Below are 17,729 nucleotides of genomic sequence, written 5' to 3'. Positions count from 1 at the left end.
GAGAAGGAGAAAGAATCAGATTGTTAAAAGCCTATTCCGCTGGAAAATGTGCTGTGTTTTTTAAAATCTCTTGGGTTTGGTTGAAATATCTGATCAGTCACATGAGGGAGAGGCTAATGCCTGAGTTTGAATGTTGTTTTTGGGATGGTCAGCTGGACTGATCCAGGTTTAAGTCTTAGGTATGGATTAAAGAGGTGTATAAACCAGGCTTTTCTCAAATGAAGGTCCTCATCACTTAGCTGTCAACAGCAGAAGGATGGTTTAAATGTCACTTCTTTTCTCCCTTGGAAGATGGATGACCTATCACTTTTTTATCTTCTCCCATAAAAAGTTTGACTATAAATTGAGGGCCTGCAGAACGGGGGAAATTGAACTCTGTAAAACTGAGGTTTTATTGAGCAAATAGCTTTTTCCAACTCAGATACAAACATTCTAGTACAGTGTGTAAAATCCTGGGAAATGTAAAAAACCTTTCCTCGTGCTTTGCTGGTGTCTAAATTCATTATAGTGTTCTCTTTGATCACTTGCTTTTGTTCACATGCTTTTGTTGTTGTTTTTTTTTATAGTAGTACATATAGCTGGGTGGAACTTTGTATCATTTATACTAGTATTTATTAGCAGGCCTTTCAATTTGCCTTGGATTAGATATAAAAGATTGTGAATTGTCAGATACATTAAGCAAGCTCTGAAGCATAGAATAACCATAATTGGGAAAACTGGTTTGGCAAATAATGTACTAAAAATTAAACTTCAGTGAGCAAATGCTGTAAAGGGTTGACAGAAATCATAGAAACACAGAAGCCTAACCCAAGCTATTTTGCAGTTCGTGTAATTTTGTTGTTCTGTAGCTTATTTTTATCTGCTGCATTCTATTTAATACTTTTGCTTTCAAAGTGTGTGTATGTGTGTATATACATTCTTTTTGAAATATCACTGGAAAAGGAATTCTTAAATTGTGTACTTTTATTTACAGCTGCATTCTTTCCACCAGTCTCTTCGAGATCTCAGTAGTGAACAAGTTCGCCTAGGAGAGGACATCAGTCGGGAGCTTTCAAGAAGAAACCGGTATAAACTGAATATAATTCTGTATGAAGAACGGTGTAGAAAATAATAGATGTCCTTCTAAATACTTCTTAGACTCCTTTGTTCTTCTGTATTATTAAAAAAAAGAAAAAGGAAAAAAAAACTGGGGAGAATGGAGATTGGACAACATGCAGAGGAAACCAATACTATGAATTGCTTGTTCCAAGTCATCTCATGCAGTATTTATGAATGTAAATAACACCCATGAGTTCTGGTTTGTATGATATATGTGCCTTTGCCCCCCTTTTTTTTAATATAGGTATAAGGATAAGGATTTGGGATTTATTTTTATTACATCTCTGCACCTGATTTGTTCTTGGTCTCCTGAGGACAAGCTCTCATGTAGGTCATAATGTTTTTTTAATACATAGTGCCTTAATATATGGTGCTCTGCCTAACAGAAATAACAGGAATTGGTCCTCTAATTCCTAGTAAGATCTAGTCCTATTCAAAGGGACCGTGTAGACATGTTCATAATTTTGTACTTGTTAACCTCATACCTAGCCTTTCAAGCTAGATGCTTCATTATCTTCCCTTAAAAAATGGATATGCTTTTTATCATGATTTTACCACTTGAGGCTTATCTTTAATTATGCTAGGAATTTACAGGCAGTACTGCTGTAGCCTAAAAATCCAAGAGATTGTTGCTTCTTAAAAATATCACAGTTGATATTTAGTTTGTGCACTTTGGAGTGTTCACTTCAAGTCTTACCTATATTTTCCTGTGAAGGACTGATGCAGAAATGAGAAAGACTCTAGCAGAGTTGTCTGAAAAGCTCACTGAGTCCCAAAGACAAGAAACGGTGAGTGTAAATAATCTAAAAAAGATGATGTGTGTTTAGTATTCTAAGAGGATGTTTAATGAGTGTTTTGCTAGTAGGTACCACATATTTTTTTATATATTGTATATTGTTTTGGTGATTTCATTGCGGGAGGGTGAAAATCCAACAAGTTTCATGTTTCAGATACTCGTTTAAAGTACAAGCAAGTGTTTTACAAATGTGTGTGTAATGAATTTTTCTGTTTCAAATTAATGGTCTTGGAGAAAGCTTTTGTTTAACTTGGAACATTGGTTTAACATTTCAACAAAATAAGATAGCTTTTGAAAGGTACAAGATAAGTCTTCACACTGTCTGTATCACTTAAATATGAAAGAAATCTGCTATTGAGGTGTGAGTCTTTGTGCAGAGTCTTGCTACAGGAACAAGAGAAGTTGCAAATTCTCCTGATGTTCAGGAGGCAGAAATTCTAGATGTAATTCTTGACTCATCAGACTTGAGGCCAGAGACTATAATCTATCAACACCAGTTACAGGTTTAATATGATAGAATCTATCAGTGGAGGAAGACTCACCTCTTCAGCCTTCCTAGAATAATGTAACGGGCTGTCCCTGTTAGAATGTTAGCTCTGCTTTTCCCTAATAGCCTAGCAGGATAGAAAAGGTTCTCTGATAAAGAATTCTCAGATGTTTGTGAAACTCAGTTTTCCTTGTTATGGGCTGCTTTTCAGTATACTTATTTCTTGATCCCTCATGTAACAGGAAATCAGCAAGCTCAATAAATTTTAACCAGGATGGTTCTCAAGAAAACAGATGCTGCAACTGGCTTCACTACAACTGTTCAGTGCAATTGCAAAGTCTGCTAGTGCCAAGAAAGGATCTGTGCCAACAATATTGGTATTGGTGACAATTACATTGTCATATTAAAGATCTTAAGAGATAATTTAGTACCAATACATGCAGTTATAAGGCAAGATGAGCTGCCTAAGAGAAACTAAGGATACGTAAGACTTGCCCTGAAAAGTTAGCATTATTATTGATATCACATTAGCACATACATAAAGCATAGCCTCAGGTTTGATGAATCAAGAATTACATATGGAATTTCTGCCTCCTGACTATCAGGGAAATTTGCCCTTGTTCAAAGCCTAATGATCTACCATTACATTGGTGAAGCTGACAGCATGGGTAAATGCAAAAAAGAGACTTAGTTTGGATATTGAGGAAAAAATTACTGTAATGGTGACGACAGCAAAGCATGGGATTAGAGTGCCCGTAGAAACTGTAGTCTGTTACTGTAGATTTTTAAGAACCTTTACTAACTGTCTGAGTTTAGAAATTCTTCTAAAGAGATTCCTTACTTCAGGACTGATTTCTCATAGTTGAAGGTGAGTTGTGTAGGAGGAAGTATTTTTTATTCTCACAACTTCCTCATAAGAATTTGTGCAGAAATGTTTGTCCTTAGTGCCTTTATTCATTTCGATTCAGAAACATCCAACATCACCATCCTAGCTGTAATCTACTTTGACTCCTGATTGGAAAGTATCAATTTAAAATCTTGATAATTTTGACAGGTTGAATTTATGGTGGAAACAATTTTTTTTCAGTTCAATGTCCTTAAGTCTTCATTTCCGTAGTGGCGTATATCTAAGTACTTACAGTTCTGCTGTCCAGCATTTTCAGTATTGCTTGAAATTTGCCTGCTTATAATAATGTGTGGTGACAAAGGTCTGGTCATTACAGTAGGTCTGAGTCACTAGACCAGAATCTTTGTTCATTAGAGGTTTATGGTTCTTAATTAGAGCCTATCTGATTCTGAAGCCAGATACTTTTTTTCTTCTTTTCTTATAAGAGCCGGACAACAACCAGTATTGCCTTTAAAGGCAGCTCAGGATAGAAACTGGAGAACACCTGAGATGTTGAGACAGGCATAGTTGGATGCCTGTTTCATGTGAAGTGCTCACAGTGGTTTTGTACTTGAGAATCTGTGTTCAGTTTTAGTATAAAAACTGCAATCTCTGCAACCCTTCCTATATCAACTCCTCTTATCTTTACCTAGATGTGACTTTAGGCTACCTAACTTTTGGTTCTCTGCTTTCCCCTCTTCAAATTACAGCTAAACTCCTATGTTCCAGAGAATAGGATTCTTCTAAGAGGCAATATCTTCTACATCTCTTTTTTTCATTGTAGTGGGAAGCTTGGGATATTTGTGCACAATTCTTTTTCCTTGAGAGGAATTTGGATGATTGCTAAAGGAATGTCTACAGACCTGTAAACATTTGAAAGAATATTATTTGGAATGTTTCATTGCAAGAATAATCTTATGGTTATAACGATCCTCTCAAATATTGTTGCCATCTCCTGGTATGGAGGCACATCCCAAATAGCATAAGAAGCTAATCTTTATACGTAAAAAGCAACTCCACCGAAGCACAGATTTGTTGAAACTAAGTAGGTGCTTAGTTGAGATGGTGCTGTTAGAAGATCAGTGTAGCCCTGTCCGTGGAAATCTCCAGAGGATGTGTTATATGTCAAGCGAGGTGGATGTGGCCTGGAGTTTGTGTATCCCAAAGAGCCAGGGTTACTGTAACTATCCTTCAGAAGAACTGTCTGTCTTAGTCTGTAATTGGTAGTAATTCATAGGTCTGATATCGGAGGGATTTTTGGCATGGCATAGGTGAATTTAAACGTTATCCTTTGTCATGAGGGAAAAGTTTAACTTAATGTTTAAAGTGACATCTATGAAAGAAGCTTGCCATTTTTGTGGTTTAAAGGCTTCTGTTTCAAGTCTTCACTGATGATAAAACAGGTAATAGCAAGAAAGGCAACAAAAATCTATTGAAATAGATTTCAGTCAGCATGATTGGTATACCAGAAATAACAGTGGAAAGCTGAAAAACAGGAGAGAAATTCAAGAAACAGGATGCTCCTTTTTGCAGATTAAGTGTCCAGCATCTTCCACAAGATTATATTTAGTTGCATGACTTATGTTTTGCCCTGTTTTTGAGTGGGGCATTCTTTTCTCTGTGCTTAATTGGCAGTGGGGGAGGGAATTTTTTGATAGTCTAATCCATTTTCATAGATTTTGCTGCTACTTGAAAGCCTAATACAGAGGCACAGCTCTTAGTGTCGTGATTATCATTCAGATACTCTATGCTGCTGAAAAGGCATCCAGAGGTCACATTCTAATATGCAGTGAATGCAGTAATTTAGTGTTAGCATTTTATGCTGCCATGTAGAACCTCCAAATTCTTTGCAATGTTCTTCAGTGAATCACTTGTCTACACCTGAATGCCTTTTGATAAGATCCAGAGGACAACATATATGCTGTTATGATAGGAGTGTTGTCCTGAGTCAGTCATTTGGGATAAAGGAAGAGAAGTGAGTTTTAGAGTCTGTTCTGAGTTACCAAAACCAGTTAATGAGTTACCAAAAAATCTTTTATTTAGTTTGAAAAAAGTTGGGCAACACAGAGGGTAAAATGTTTCCAAACAGTGTGGAAGTGATGTAAATACACTGTAGTAATGACTTCAAGTAAATGCATTAAAAGACCTGAAGGAGCTAAAAAGATAGCTGAAATAATTATGCAGGGTGAAAAGGAGTCCTTCCAAATGTTATGATCAAATGATAAAAGTAGAAAGGTTATTTAAACTTCTCCAGCTGAATGTAAAAATAAAAAAAGTTTGAGAAATAGCTTGCAAAATTATACACACCGATCATCCTTGTTTAGTACCTTAGTGTTGGATCAAAAGATGATGAAACTAGATAGTGTTCAGAGAAGATAACATCTGTAGAGAGGTTGGGAGAAAGAATGCGTTAGCTTTTTGCATCCCTCTTCATCAGGGAGAGTGTTGGAAGATGGCAGCATAGAAAACCATTTTTTTCAGAGAAAATGTCGGAGGATTGGCCTCAGATTTGGAGGGACCTGCTAATCCATAGCATAAGTAATTTGGAAAAGGTGGTGATTAGTGAAGTGACCCAGTTTGTGGTAGTGTGATGATGCTAAACTACTCAAAGTGGAAAGGTAAGTTTACTGCATTCCAGGACATCTTATCATTAAACATTGCCAGGACATAAATGTGATGTAACAGCTTTCCTGGAGAATGCACAGGAAGCTGCAAGTGATGGCGCTTAGTTCTCTTGCAAAGTACAACATAATAAAGCCTAATTTGCTATAGACTTGCATGATGTATGCCTCATTTCCTCAGCCTCCTCCCCTACCATTTGAATGCTTTTGGATCTCTGCAACAAAAAATTCTTATGTATCCTGGTCATCTGAATCCTTGCACAAGAACTTCCATGTTCTTCCTATATCTCTGCTTCATCATCAAGCTACCCCCCCCCCCCCCGGCCAAAGTAGCATGTCACTTTCTTTGAGTCACTCTGACTTCCCCAATACCTTTAGCTTCTTGTATTTTCGGCCTAAGTTATTTTGAATGCTAATTTGGCTAATGATTAGTTTCAGACTAAATGCATGTGCTTTTGCTTGCTGACTGCTGAAATGAAAGAATAAGGGCTGAGTCCTTGTGTTTCCTTGAATTGGGTATTTATGAGATCCTCCCAATCTAGGGTCTTGTTTTTTTGAAACCCCTCATAGGGGTGTAAATACATTTGACAATTTGCAGTAAATAATTATTCTTGATTATTACTGCAGAGCTTTTGTACATTACACAAGAGCAGAATTTGACCTACTGATCTTCTCCAGAGGATATTAAGGTAAAGTACAAAATTCCAAGTTGGAAGCTAACTATTCATTTGGCTACAGAAGAAGGAAACCTTTTCAAACTGACATTTTTATTTTTATTTTTTATAAAGACAAAAGGACTGTTACATTCCTTAAACCTAATGCCTTGTGGTAACCCTGAGGCCCAGAATATAAATGTATCCTTAATTATGTTTCTGTTGCTACATAACTGTGTTACTTCTGTTAAATTTTTGTATCCACACATATGCCTTGTGCTTACCCTAATAGTAGTGTTATAGGTAAACGCGACAAATTGACAACCACTCGGGCCGGGTTGCATAAATTCCAATTTATAAAATAATTGAGCAAGTCACAAGTAAGCAAAACAGCGCTGGGCGGCCGGGGAGTCTCCTGCTCCACCAACAGCGCGCGCGATCCCCCCCTCACAGTCTCCTTATATGCGATTCCAGCCCCGGGTATACATGGCACTTCCTGTAACTTCTGCGGTTGCGCCGGCTGTTGCTAGGGGGTCTTCTTCAGCCTTCTGGTGGTCGTGGGGATGAAGGCTGGAGTCTTCCTCTGCATTGTGTGTGGTGACCCTCAGGTCATGCATATATTTTACAGCTGTGTGACCTCGCCATTGCCATATTAGGCTATCTAAACTAACATCGCCGCCTCGCTGGCTCCACTTAATTATCTCAGGCGGGGTACATGCCCTCATTGCAGGATGTTGTGGTTTTTGCCCGTAATTAGCGCCTAGTTTCACCGTAAAATCACTTCCCGATTTGATGTAACAAACTAGCACCTATCACAATCCCCCCTTTTTGTTTTGGTCCCTTCTAATTTGTTCATCAAATCGAACAACAGCCTCCTGTGCCAGGGAGAGCACAGGGTTATGCTTACCCTCATCTTCATTCAGTTGTTCATATTGACTTCTTATCAACAGTAGGGGGGGCAGCTTCGAGTCTGCTTTTTGCTAAGTTAATTATTCTATTTACTATACACAGTCCAAAAGTCAACATAAGTACTAATAAAGCCAATGGATTCGCGATTTTAGACAACAGGGTGGTTAGCCAGGGAGAATGACTGAACCATGGCTCTTACCACCCTTGCTGGGCTTCTCTTTCTTTTTTACATCTTTCAAGGCCTTCTCTCAGTTTTGCCATAGTATCCCTGACAACTCCTGTATGATCTGCATAAAAGCAACATTCTTCTCCTAGGGCTGCACACAATCCTCCCTGTTGTAAAAATAAGAGGTCCATCCCTCTTCTGTTTTGTAACACCACTTCTGATAGTGATGTTAACGACTTTTCTAAGGCTGTGATGGATTTTTCTATTCGTTTCAAGTCTTCATCTACAGCCGCCCGTAGGGTGCTAAGGTCTTGCTGTTGCTTCATTAGGGAGGAAATTCCAGTTTCTGCTATAACTAGATTCAGCCCTATTGCTTGAGGAATGGATTGCACACTTTCTTTCCTTATGAAAATTAATCCACCTCTATCGGTCCCGGACTCCCAGTACCGGACTCCCCAGGTCTTTCCCAAAAACCATCCCGGATCCTCCGGATGGGTGATATTTATCACTAAATGTTTACAAGTTCCTGGGGGGGGGGGTATAGTGGGGATTTCCCCGATACCCCAGCTGGAAATCCTTTTTGGGGGGGGTACACCCAAAAGGCCCCCATTTTACTGATAAAAACTTATCTAACCCTGCTTCTGGAGTCCAATCAGAGGCTATAGTTTCACATCCCCAATAAGCACAATAATACGAGTTTGGGTAGTTACAGTATCCTCACCCAGGATTAGAACTAGGACAAAAGTAAAACCCCATATGATCTAGACATGGTTCAATAGGCACCAACTCACATAAAGTAGCAGTGAATGTAGGACTCCCAGGTACATTTCGTACTTGGATCACTGTTTGATCCTCCCACCTTATTAATGACCACTTAAGGGGTTGGTGTATATTATGTTCCCCTTTGATTCGTCTTCCTATTAAGCCCAGCACAATCATCTTCCAGAGGAGTAGTAGACCCATGGCTTGGCTAACGGATATTTTACAAACCCTTAATGCCTTGGAGGGGCGATCCGTGATGTCAAGTGTCTCTGGGACTTTAAAGAGTCTGGGCCTTACAGTTTTTGGTATCCCTGCTTAGGAGGTGGCTTATCAGCCTCAATCCCCACAGTTTCCATACGTCTCTGTCTCCTCTGCCTACTCTTTTGCTCAGAGCAGCAGGGTGTACCGTCTTCTCGACAGCAGCCGTATTCTTCAGGGGAACCTCCTGTATGAGCTTTCTGGATTTTTAAAGGCTTCCCAGTTCTCCAGAGTGACACTCAACATACGGCACGGTCCACCTACAAGTGGTTTTCAATTTTGGCCTTATGTGATCGGGGTGGTTGGCGTAGGTACAACCTTTCTCTGGTTGTACCCCTTTAGCAAAAGCTTCCCACCATTCCACCGATCTTTTCTTGAGATCCCTTTTTAATGTCAAATAGGTCAATTTGCCATAACAAAGGCGACAACTGCCGCTAGGGAGGTACCCGTACTACCAATGAGTCCACTACTTCTCTTTACAAATCCTACATTCATAACACACAAAGGGATAACAAATACAATGTGAGGTTTTACAAAATGTGGTCTTACTTATCGAGGTTTCTAGGTTTCTTCTTAAAGGTTACTTTTAAATTGTCCGGGTTTCCAAAGGCTTCCCACGATGATTCTAAGATCGGCCCTTTAATTCTGCTGGCATGTGTCCATCCTCGCTCTGCGGTGCGAATAGCAGTATCTGTGGTAAGTAAAACAAGGAAAGGTCCCTCCCAGTGGGGAGTCAAGGATGAGTCTTTCCAGGTTTTAATTAAAACCTTGTCTCCAGGGTTAACTCGGTGAATGGCTACATCTAGTGGAGGTCTCTGTACTATTAGTCCTTTCTTTATCAGTTCTTGTCTTCTCTTCATAAGCTCTGTAATATATTTCTGTAATAATCTCTCTTCTGCTTTAGGATGTTCTTTTGGTATTTCTAAATCATATGGCATCCCGTATAACATTTCAAAAGGGGAGACTCCTGTGTCAGTTCTGGGCTGAGTTCGTATATTCAACAAAGCTAAAGGTAGACACTTAATCCAATTTATCTGGGTTTCCATCATTAGCTTCGTTAACTGTTTTTTTATTTCCCCATTCATCCTCTCTACCTGTCCTGAACTTTGAGGATGCCAAGGAGTGTGATACTCCCACTTGATTCCTAAAGGATCTAATGTTTCTTTAATGACTTTGGATGTGAAATGTGGTCCCCTGTCTGAGTCTATGACTACTACATTCCCATACCGGGGTATAATATTTTCTAACAATATCTTAGCTACCGATTTCGCAGTTGCTCAGGCTACGGGAAAGGCTTCTACAAAGTAAGTTAAATGATCTACTATAACTAATAGGTGTTTATACCTGCCCACTTTCGGGAGTTCTGTAAAGTCAACCTGTATTTTCTCAAACGGCCTCTTGGCTATTGATCGTCCCCCTGGGACTTTTTCTCTGAGGTGTTGCTTGTTAACCTTCTGACAGGTCAAAAATTCTTCCACTAGTCTTTTTGCTATGTCATATATTCCAATGCACATATACTTGGTTCCAAACTGGTCCACTAATGCTTGCACTCCCCAATGAGTCTGTTGGTGGAATTCTTTCATTATTCTCCAAGCCACGCCTTTGGATACAATTTCTCTATCATCGGGCAGCACCCATTTACCTTCTTTTTCTATGGCTCCTATTTGTCGTAATTTATCTATTTCCTGTTTAGTAAAACTCATCCTGGTATTTAGCTTATCGTAGCCCTCTTTTCCTTCAGACAATAAGTGTAAAGCTGCCTTTCTTGCCTCTTCATCTACTAGATTATTTCCCCTTATGTGGTAAGATGTACCCTTTTGATGGCCCCTAACGTGTACTACCGCGATTCTCTGAGGTCCCCTCAGAGCTTCTAAGGTTTTCTTAATTAATTTTTCGTGCACTAAATTCTTCCTTTGTGAATTAATCAGTCCTCTTTCTTCCCATATTTTTCCAAATGTATGTACTACTCCATAAGCATATTTGGAGTCGGTGTATATAGTCCCTATTTTGCCTTTTAAAATTTCTAAGGCTCTAAAAACCACATACAATTCACAAGCCTGGGCCGACCAAGTTTTGTCTAGGGGCCCTGATTCTATTAACTCTAGAGACTTCCCATCTACAATAGCGTACCCTGATCTGCGTTTTCCTTCAACTACGCGAGAGGATCCGTCCACAAATAATTTTGTCCCCTCCGGTAACTCCTCTTCTTCTAAATCTTCTCTTATTTTAGTTTGGTATTCTATTAGATTGACAATATACCATTTACCCTTTCAGGGTCCAATTTTTTTGTGCCCTTGCTAAGCCAATGTCCCAAATATTTCACCTCTTCTTCCGTAAATTGCAATTTTGATTTTGATACTTTCAATCCCTTTAAACTTAGGAAATTTAACAACTTAATACTCTCATCTCTAACTTCCTCCTGGGTTTTTCCTGCTAAAAGCAAATCATCCACATATTGTATTAGAGTAATTTGAGGATTAGTCTCGTAAGTATTTAGAACCTGCTCCAGGGCTTGCCCAAACAAATTAGGGGATTCTGTAAACCCTTGTGGCAAAACGGTCCATCGGAGTTGTTGTTTCCTATGGGTATCTGGGTCTTCCCACTCGAAAGCAAAAAAATCTCTACATTCTTCTTTAAGGGGGCATGCCCAGAATGCATCTTTCAGGTCTATAACCGTATACCATTTAGCCTCAGGTGACAACTGACTAAGTATGGTATAGGGGTTAGCTACAATTGGGAACCTGGTAATTGTTCTTTTGTTTATTTCTCTTAAATCTTGTACCAATCTATAAGTCCCGTCTGATTTCTTTACGGGTAGTATGGGGGTATTATGGGGAGACATACAAGGCTCCAGTAACCTTTGGTTTATTAGCCTCTGGATTACTGGTCGGAGTCCTTGCCTCCCTTCCTGTGACATTGGATATTGCTTGACTCTAACAGGAATTTCTGGATTCCGTATACTCACTTCAAAGGAGCAATATCTAGTTTCCCTACTGATTCTGGGGTATACCAAACCTCAGGGTTGATTTTGGCCTCATCTTCAATAGTAAGGGTGCATAATTTTATAACTAATTCTTGATTCTCTACTTCTAAACTAACTCCTAATTCAACCATCATATCTCGGCCCAGTAAATTATATTCAGCTTCGGGAACTAATAAGAAGGATCCAACACTTAATCGAGAGTCTGATTCTATTTCCACATTCTTAATTACTGGGACCTTAAAGGGTTCCCCCTTAGCTCCTATCACTTGTAGTTTCTCTGGGGATGGTTTACACCCCCAGGGTACCGTTTGGACAGTAGATCTTTCTGCCCCAGAATCCACAAGGAATTCTACTTCTTGTCGCTGGGGACCCAATTTCAGTTTTATCAAGGGCTCGGTTCCTTTATGAGTCCCCAGCAGATAGAGCCCCTGACCCCCCTAATCTTCTTGGAACATTTGTTCATCCTGCATTCGCTTCTTACAATTCCTCTTCAGATGCCCTCTTTTCTGACAATAAAAACACTCAACCTGCCTCAGGTCCCTCACCACAACTTCTCTGGGTTGTCCTTCTTGGTGAGGTGGCTTTCTTTTAGGTCTGTTATACGACCTAGGGGGTTGTGCCTGGATTCCTCTCTGCCCTTCTCGGACTGCTGCCACCAGAATCTTTGCCTGCCGCCTATGGGTTTCCTCTTCCCTCCGCACATGCACTTTCTGAGCTTCCCTCAGCAATTCGTCCAGCCCCCTATCTTGCCAATCATCTAACTTTTCTAGCTTTCTTCTTATATCTGGAAAGGCCTTTGCTACAAACTGTGTTTTCAATAGAGCCTGTCCCACAGGGGTACTGGGGTCTACCCCGGAATAAAGTTGCAGATTTTTCCTAAGTCTCTCGAGCCATTCTGTTGGTGTCTCATCCTTCTTTTGTTGTTCCATGAAGGCCTTATTAATATTTTGCCCCCTGGGAACAGATTCCCTGAACTATTATGGTTCTCAGATCGGACATATGTGTCCGATGCTCAGCATTTTGATTGTCCCAGTCCGGCCGTTGGGTGGGCCATTTAATATCTGCTGCGGGACCTTGTTGGTGTTGTTGATCCCAAATCCGCATCCCAGCCCTACGGATCATTTCCCTTTCTTCCGCCGTAAATAATATGCTTAAGATGGATTGTAATTCCTCCCATGTATAAAGGCTAGGACCTAAAAACTGATCTAATTTTTCAGCCACCCCTAAAGGATCTTCTAATAAATTCCCCATTTCCTTCTTAAATCCCGTACGTCCCCTGAACTCAGGGGCATGGACACAAAACCCATTCCTGGTTGCGGTCCTCCCATAGGGAGTTCTCGCAAGGGGTACAGCTGATCAGGTCGCCCACCTCCCCTCGTTTGACTCCTCGTGACCCTTCGGGTTTCTTCTGGGGAACTAGGAGGGTCTAGATCCCAGTCCGGGGTCGTTGGGGGGGGGCTACGAGGAGGAGCTGGTATTGGGTTTTGAGCTGGAGCTGAGGGAATATAGGGGGGAGGAGAAACGGGAAGTTCATCCAATATTTTGCTTTTCTTCCTCGAACCCTTCTCTTTCAGGGTAAATATCATGGTTTGAGTATCTGGTCTTATCCATAAACTAACATACTCACTTTCTTCTAAACTAAAAGGCTCCTTTGAATTCACATATATATTTAGAGCCTGTCATATCCAATTTTCAAAAGACCCATATATTGGCCAGTAAAGGGGGTAATATACCATTTTTCTTTTTTACTTTTGCCTTTCCTAGAAGGCCAATCATCCTAATGCTTAATCATTAGGGTAACCTCTATGGGATCAGAAGACTTGCTCTTTTTCTGTCCCATCTTCCGGAGCACTCCCCTCAGTCACTCTCTTTCTCTCCGCAGGGGACCGCACTCACACCACCCGAGTCTTTACTGCTAGGACGGTTGTCCTTTCGCAGAGGGCGGCCCAGTTGGCCGACGGGTGCCCCTTTTCGGTCCCCTATTACACAAGGACCCCCTCTCCTGGAGGGTCCGCACTCACACCGTACGCAAGGACCCCCTCTCCTGGAGGGTCCGCACCAAGGACCCCCTCTCCTGGAGGGTCCGCACCAAGGACCCCCTCTCCTCGAGGGTCCGCACTCCCCTGGGGACTTCTCACGTGCTCCGGGGATCCCACCCCAACCGAACGGAACCGCATACATATACTCACTCAGTCCTGAGTCTTCGTCCGGATCTTCGTGCACAAAGTTTATGGGGTACTGCAGTTCTTTTGCTTACTTGTCCTGATTTAGGGTTCGGAAATACAGGTTCTGGTAGGGGAACTACCCACTCAGGGGCCATCCGAAGATGGGATGGGGCGCCTCCCCTGAGTCAGAGTCCCGAAACCAGGGAAGCCTGTATCCGAGTCACGGCACCAAATTGTTATAGGTAAACGCGACAAATTGACAACCACTCGGGCCGGGTTGCATAAATTCCAATTTATAAAATAATTGAGCAAGTCACAAGTAAGCAAAACAGCGCTGGGCGGCCGGGGAGTCTCCTGCTCCACCAACAGCGCGCGCGATCCCCCCCTCACAGTCTCCTTATATGCGATTCCAGCCCCGGGTATACATGGCACTTCCTGTAACTTCTGCGGTTGCGCCGGCTGTTGCTAGGGGGTCTTCTTCAGCCTTCTGGTGGTCGTGGGGATGAAGGCTGGAGTCTTCCTCTGCGTTGTGTGTGGTGACCCTCAGGTCATGCATATATTTTACAGCTGTGTGACCTCGCCATTGCCATATTAGGCTATCTAAACTAACATCGCCGCCTCGCTGGCTCCACTTAATTATCTCAGGCGGGGTACATGCCCTCATTGCAGGATGTTGTGGTTTTTGCCCGTAATTAGCGCCTAGTTTCACCGTAAAATCACTTCCCGATTTGATGTAACAAACTGGCACCTATCACAGTAGGAATGTGCTTAGTGATAAAAGTAGTGGATTTAGAATGAGAACTTGTTCTCTGCCACACACATCAGAAACCAGCAGTTGAATGCTGTTCAAATCTTTCTGTCTTTCTATCAACAATTTTTATATTGGGGGGGAGGAATAGCGATTGTATTTGTTATTTTAGATCTTTGATTAAAAACACCCAAACTTGTGCTAAATCTACTTTCAATTAATTATTGCAAAAATTGAGCAAAAGCAAAATGGAATGTAATATCTTGTTAGTAGTAGTAAATACAAATTCAGTTTTGAATGCAAAGTAAAATTTAGTTATCTTAAACTATCAGCAGAACCTTTCAAATGAGAATTATTTGTTATGATCTGGCAAATCTGTTCAATCTTTGTTAGGAAAATGACTTGGCTGTACAAAATGGCAATTAATTACTAAAAGCTGAAATGTAGTAAAACCAAAGAAATCTATTTGAGCTCTTCAAAAGATATTGTGTTTTTAATCTTTCTTTTTGGGTGATCAGATGGTTACTTCTTTTGTGAAACAATCAAGTTCTTTCCCAAATTAAAAGACAATGTCACTGGGCATAAAAGTTTAGTATGTATGTTTCTATTTTTTTTTTCTAGACTGCTTTTAGAAGACTCAGGACTTGTGATGTTTATTATTAATCCACCTGTTCTTTGGCCATCCATCCAGATTACACACATCCCTAATAACTTCTGAAATTCATATTTTCCGCCAAATATGAAAATAGTTTTAAGAATTTTAATTTTTACAAGTCGAATGAGAATTGATGACTTGGGAGATAAATACAAAGTAGTGTCCCTGCTGAAGAATACAGGCAGATGTACTCAGCTGTTCCGGTTGGTCAGTCTGCATCATTGTGCTCACTGGCTATACACCACAGCCTCCGCTGTGTGGGAGTGCTACAAAAAATGTGGACGTTTTGGAATTGCAGAATTGGAGTTTTAAGGGTAAAAGAGTAAAATCTGTAGCAAACCAGGCTTCATTCATTCTGTTGTACAAGAAATAATTTGGGGTGGGCAGTGGGCCCACAAATCTCCATGTTTTGCTCCATGAGAATACAAAGATATGGGTTAGGGTGTTTTTTTGTTTTTAAGATGTGATTGTTTTCAGTGGTCAGCTGAAGGTTGTGAACAGGAAACTGTCAGTTAAAATACCGCTCTAATAATTACACTGCTTTCAAGTGACTGTTTAAAATCTTTAAAATTAAAGTAGAGAGAAATAATATATAAATATAATCTTTGTTCATCTATACCTTTTTAATTATATTAATTTAATTTGTTGCCCAAGAGAGGGTGCTGTCTGCTAGTGGCTTGCAATGCAAAAGCAAAGTAGCTCTGGTTTTAGTTTCAGGTTGAATTACTATGTTTTTATCCAAATTGCTTTAACAAATGACTTGTGTTATTTGTATTAGTTTGTATGTGAATTCGCAAAATACTGGGAAAAAGTCTTATTGTGAGCTAGTTATTTTTTGACATTACACTCATGCTTGTGTGCTTAGCTCTCGCTTGCTACTTTTCACTAATAAATTTCCAAGCATGGAGGTGGCAAACATTGGCCTGTTTTACAGACTGGAGATGCGAAAGAAGGGACTTGCTAAAGGTTAATCAGGCCTGTGGCAGAGATGATAGGGTTTTTGTATCCCAGGACAATACCTCAGGTTAGACTATGCCAAAGTGGTATAAGTCTTATCATTGGAGATATTTAGCGCTTGATTAGAACTAAACACTATAGAAAAAAATATGCATATACTGGAAGGATATTGCTGGCAAGGTGTAGCAGGTCTCTTTCGTATTTGAGCACTTCTGGAAGTAGTTATTTTCTACACAATTCTAAATCTTCATAAAATAGAAGTTGTGTTCTCCCTTCCTTCTAACCCATACTGTCTTTACCTTTTTCCCCAGAGGAGTTTTAATATGTGATAAAAGACACACTGATTTCCTGCAGGGTATTCCTCTCTCTCCCCCTCCCCCCTCTCTCCCCCTCCCCCCTCTTTTTTCTTTTTTTTCAAGGTGTCAGAACGGGTAGAGAGAAGACTTCAGGAGATAGAACAAGAAATGCGTGCAGAAAGACAACTTGTAGAAAGGCGCCAAGACCAACTGGGACAAATGTCCATTCAATTGCAAGAGGTATGCAAATAAAGACTTCCTGTGTATTCCGAATTATATTAGGAACTTGCTGTGTTTATGAACCCGTTCCTGTGAAACAAGCAAAAATACTTGTATTTTTGGTACATTCTTTCAACTGTATCAACCTACTCTGCTGGATATGGGTATCAGGTGATAACAAGCACAGTCTCTGTTACTCATGATACTGTCTTGCCTATGTTTAGACCTTTTTGGTGACTGGCACAAACATTCTTAAAAACGAACAAAGCAAAAAAAAAACAAACAAAAAAACCCCCAACAACCCCAAAAGATGTCATTAGCTGGATTTTTTTTCATTTAAAACATTTTGTATTCTAAAATGTAGACTTTGCAATGAGCAATGTATTTTTAATCAATTTTGACAAGCAATTAAGTGTACTGTATTGGACAGCCAGCTTTTGAGTGCTATTAAACAGTTTCATTCAAAGCAAATTATCTGATGAAGTATAAAATACTGTTTAGGGTAAAAATACAAATGTTCATAATGGGAAAGAAAATTGAAGACAACTTGCTAGTTGTAGCTCTTTTTCTGCTTGCCTAAGGAAATGTATGAAAAATACTTCTCTCTGTTTCTGATTCTACTGCTATTTGGAAAATCTGGGGGTCTCAATATATTGTAGCTTTTTTATTGACTCCCTTTAAGATATTATTTGCAATGTCATCTCTAGCTGTACAATAGAAGGCTATAGCTGAGAAGAAATGTGCAATTCCATATTTTTAACTTTTAATATTAGTGACAGCCTTGTGCTTTTTGGATGGTTGCCAGTTGTGTATTATACTGTGCAGTGGTATTGAGAAGCATTAGTTTAGACTGATGCCTCATATTTCATACAAGATTATGGACTCTTTGAAGAGGTTGTAGTTGAGAAGATAACACACTCTCTTAATATGGTTAAAAGTGATGTTTATCAAAACGCATGCAATGCTTCTACTGGCATTTCAGAAATAGTGTTGCATTCCCTGCCCCCTCCCCCCCATAGATGCCCTAGTGGGTGAAAAGAACTAGAATGCTTTATTACAGTTTTCAGAAG

The 17,729-nt window shown here is 40.1% G+C and overlaps 1 protein-coding gene across 1 annotated transcript in view; it reads left to right on the top strand.

Annotated features, from left to right (window-relative positions):
- CEP128 (centrosomal protein 128) overlaps window positions 1-17,729 on the top strand; it is a 142,749-nt gene that overhangs the window by 14,840 nt on the left and 110,180 nt on the right. The window contains exons 6-8 of the mRNA XM_067296884.1: window positions 974-1,065; window positions 1,814-1,886; window positions 16,564-16,680. Of these exons, the coding sequence (XP_067152985.1) occupies window positions 974-1,065; window positions 1,814-1,886; window positions 16,564-16,680 (282 nt within the window). The remainder of the gene's footprint in view (window positions 1-973; window positions 1,066-1,813; window positions 1,887-16,563; window positions 16,681-17,729) is intronic.

This window comes from Apteryx mantelli, chromosome 4 (genome assembly GCF_036417845.1).
Source record: "Apteryx mantelli isolate bAptMan1 chromosome 4, bAptMan1.hap1, whole genome shotgun sequence".
Lineage (NCBI taxonomy): Eukaryota > Metazoa > Chordata > Aves > Apterygiformes > Apterygidae > Apteryx > Apteryx mantelli.
The sequence above is the reverse complement of the archived record's forward strand: the minus strand, read 5'-3'. Positions and strand labels throughout refer to the sequence as shown.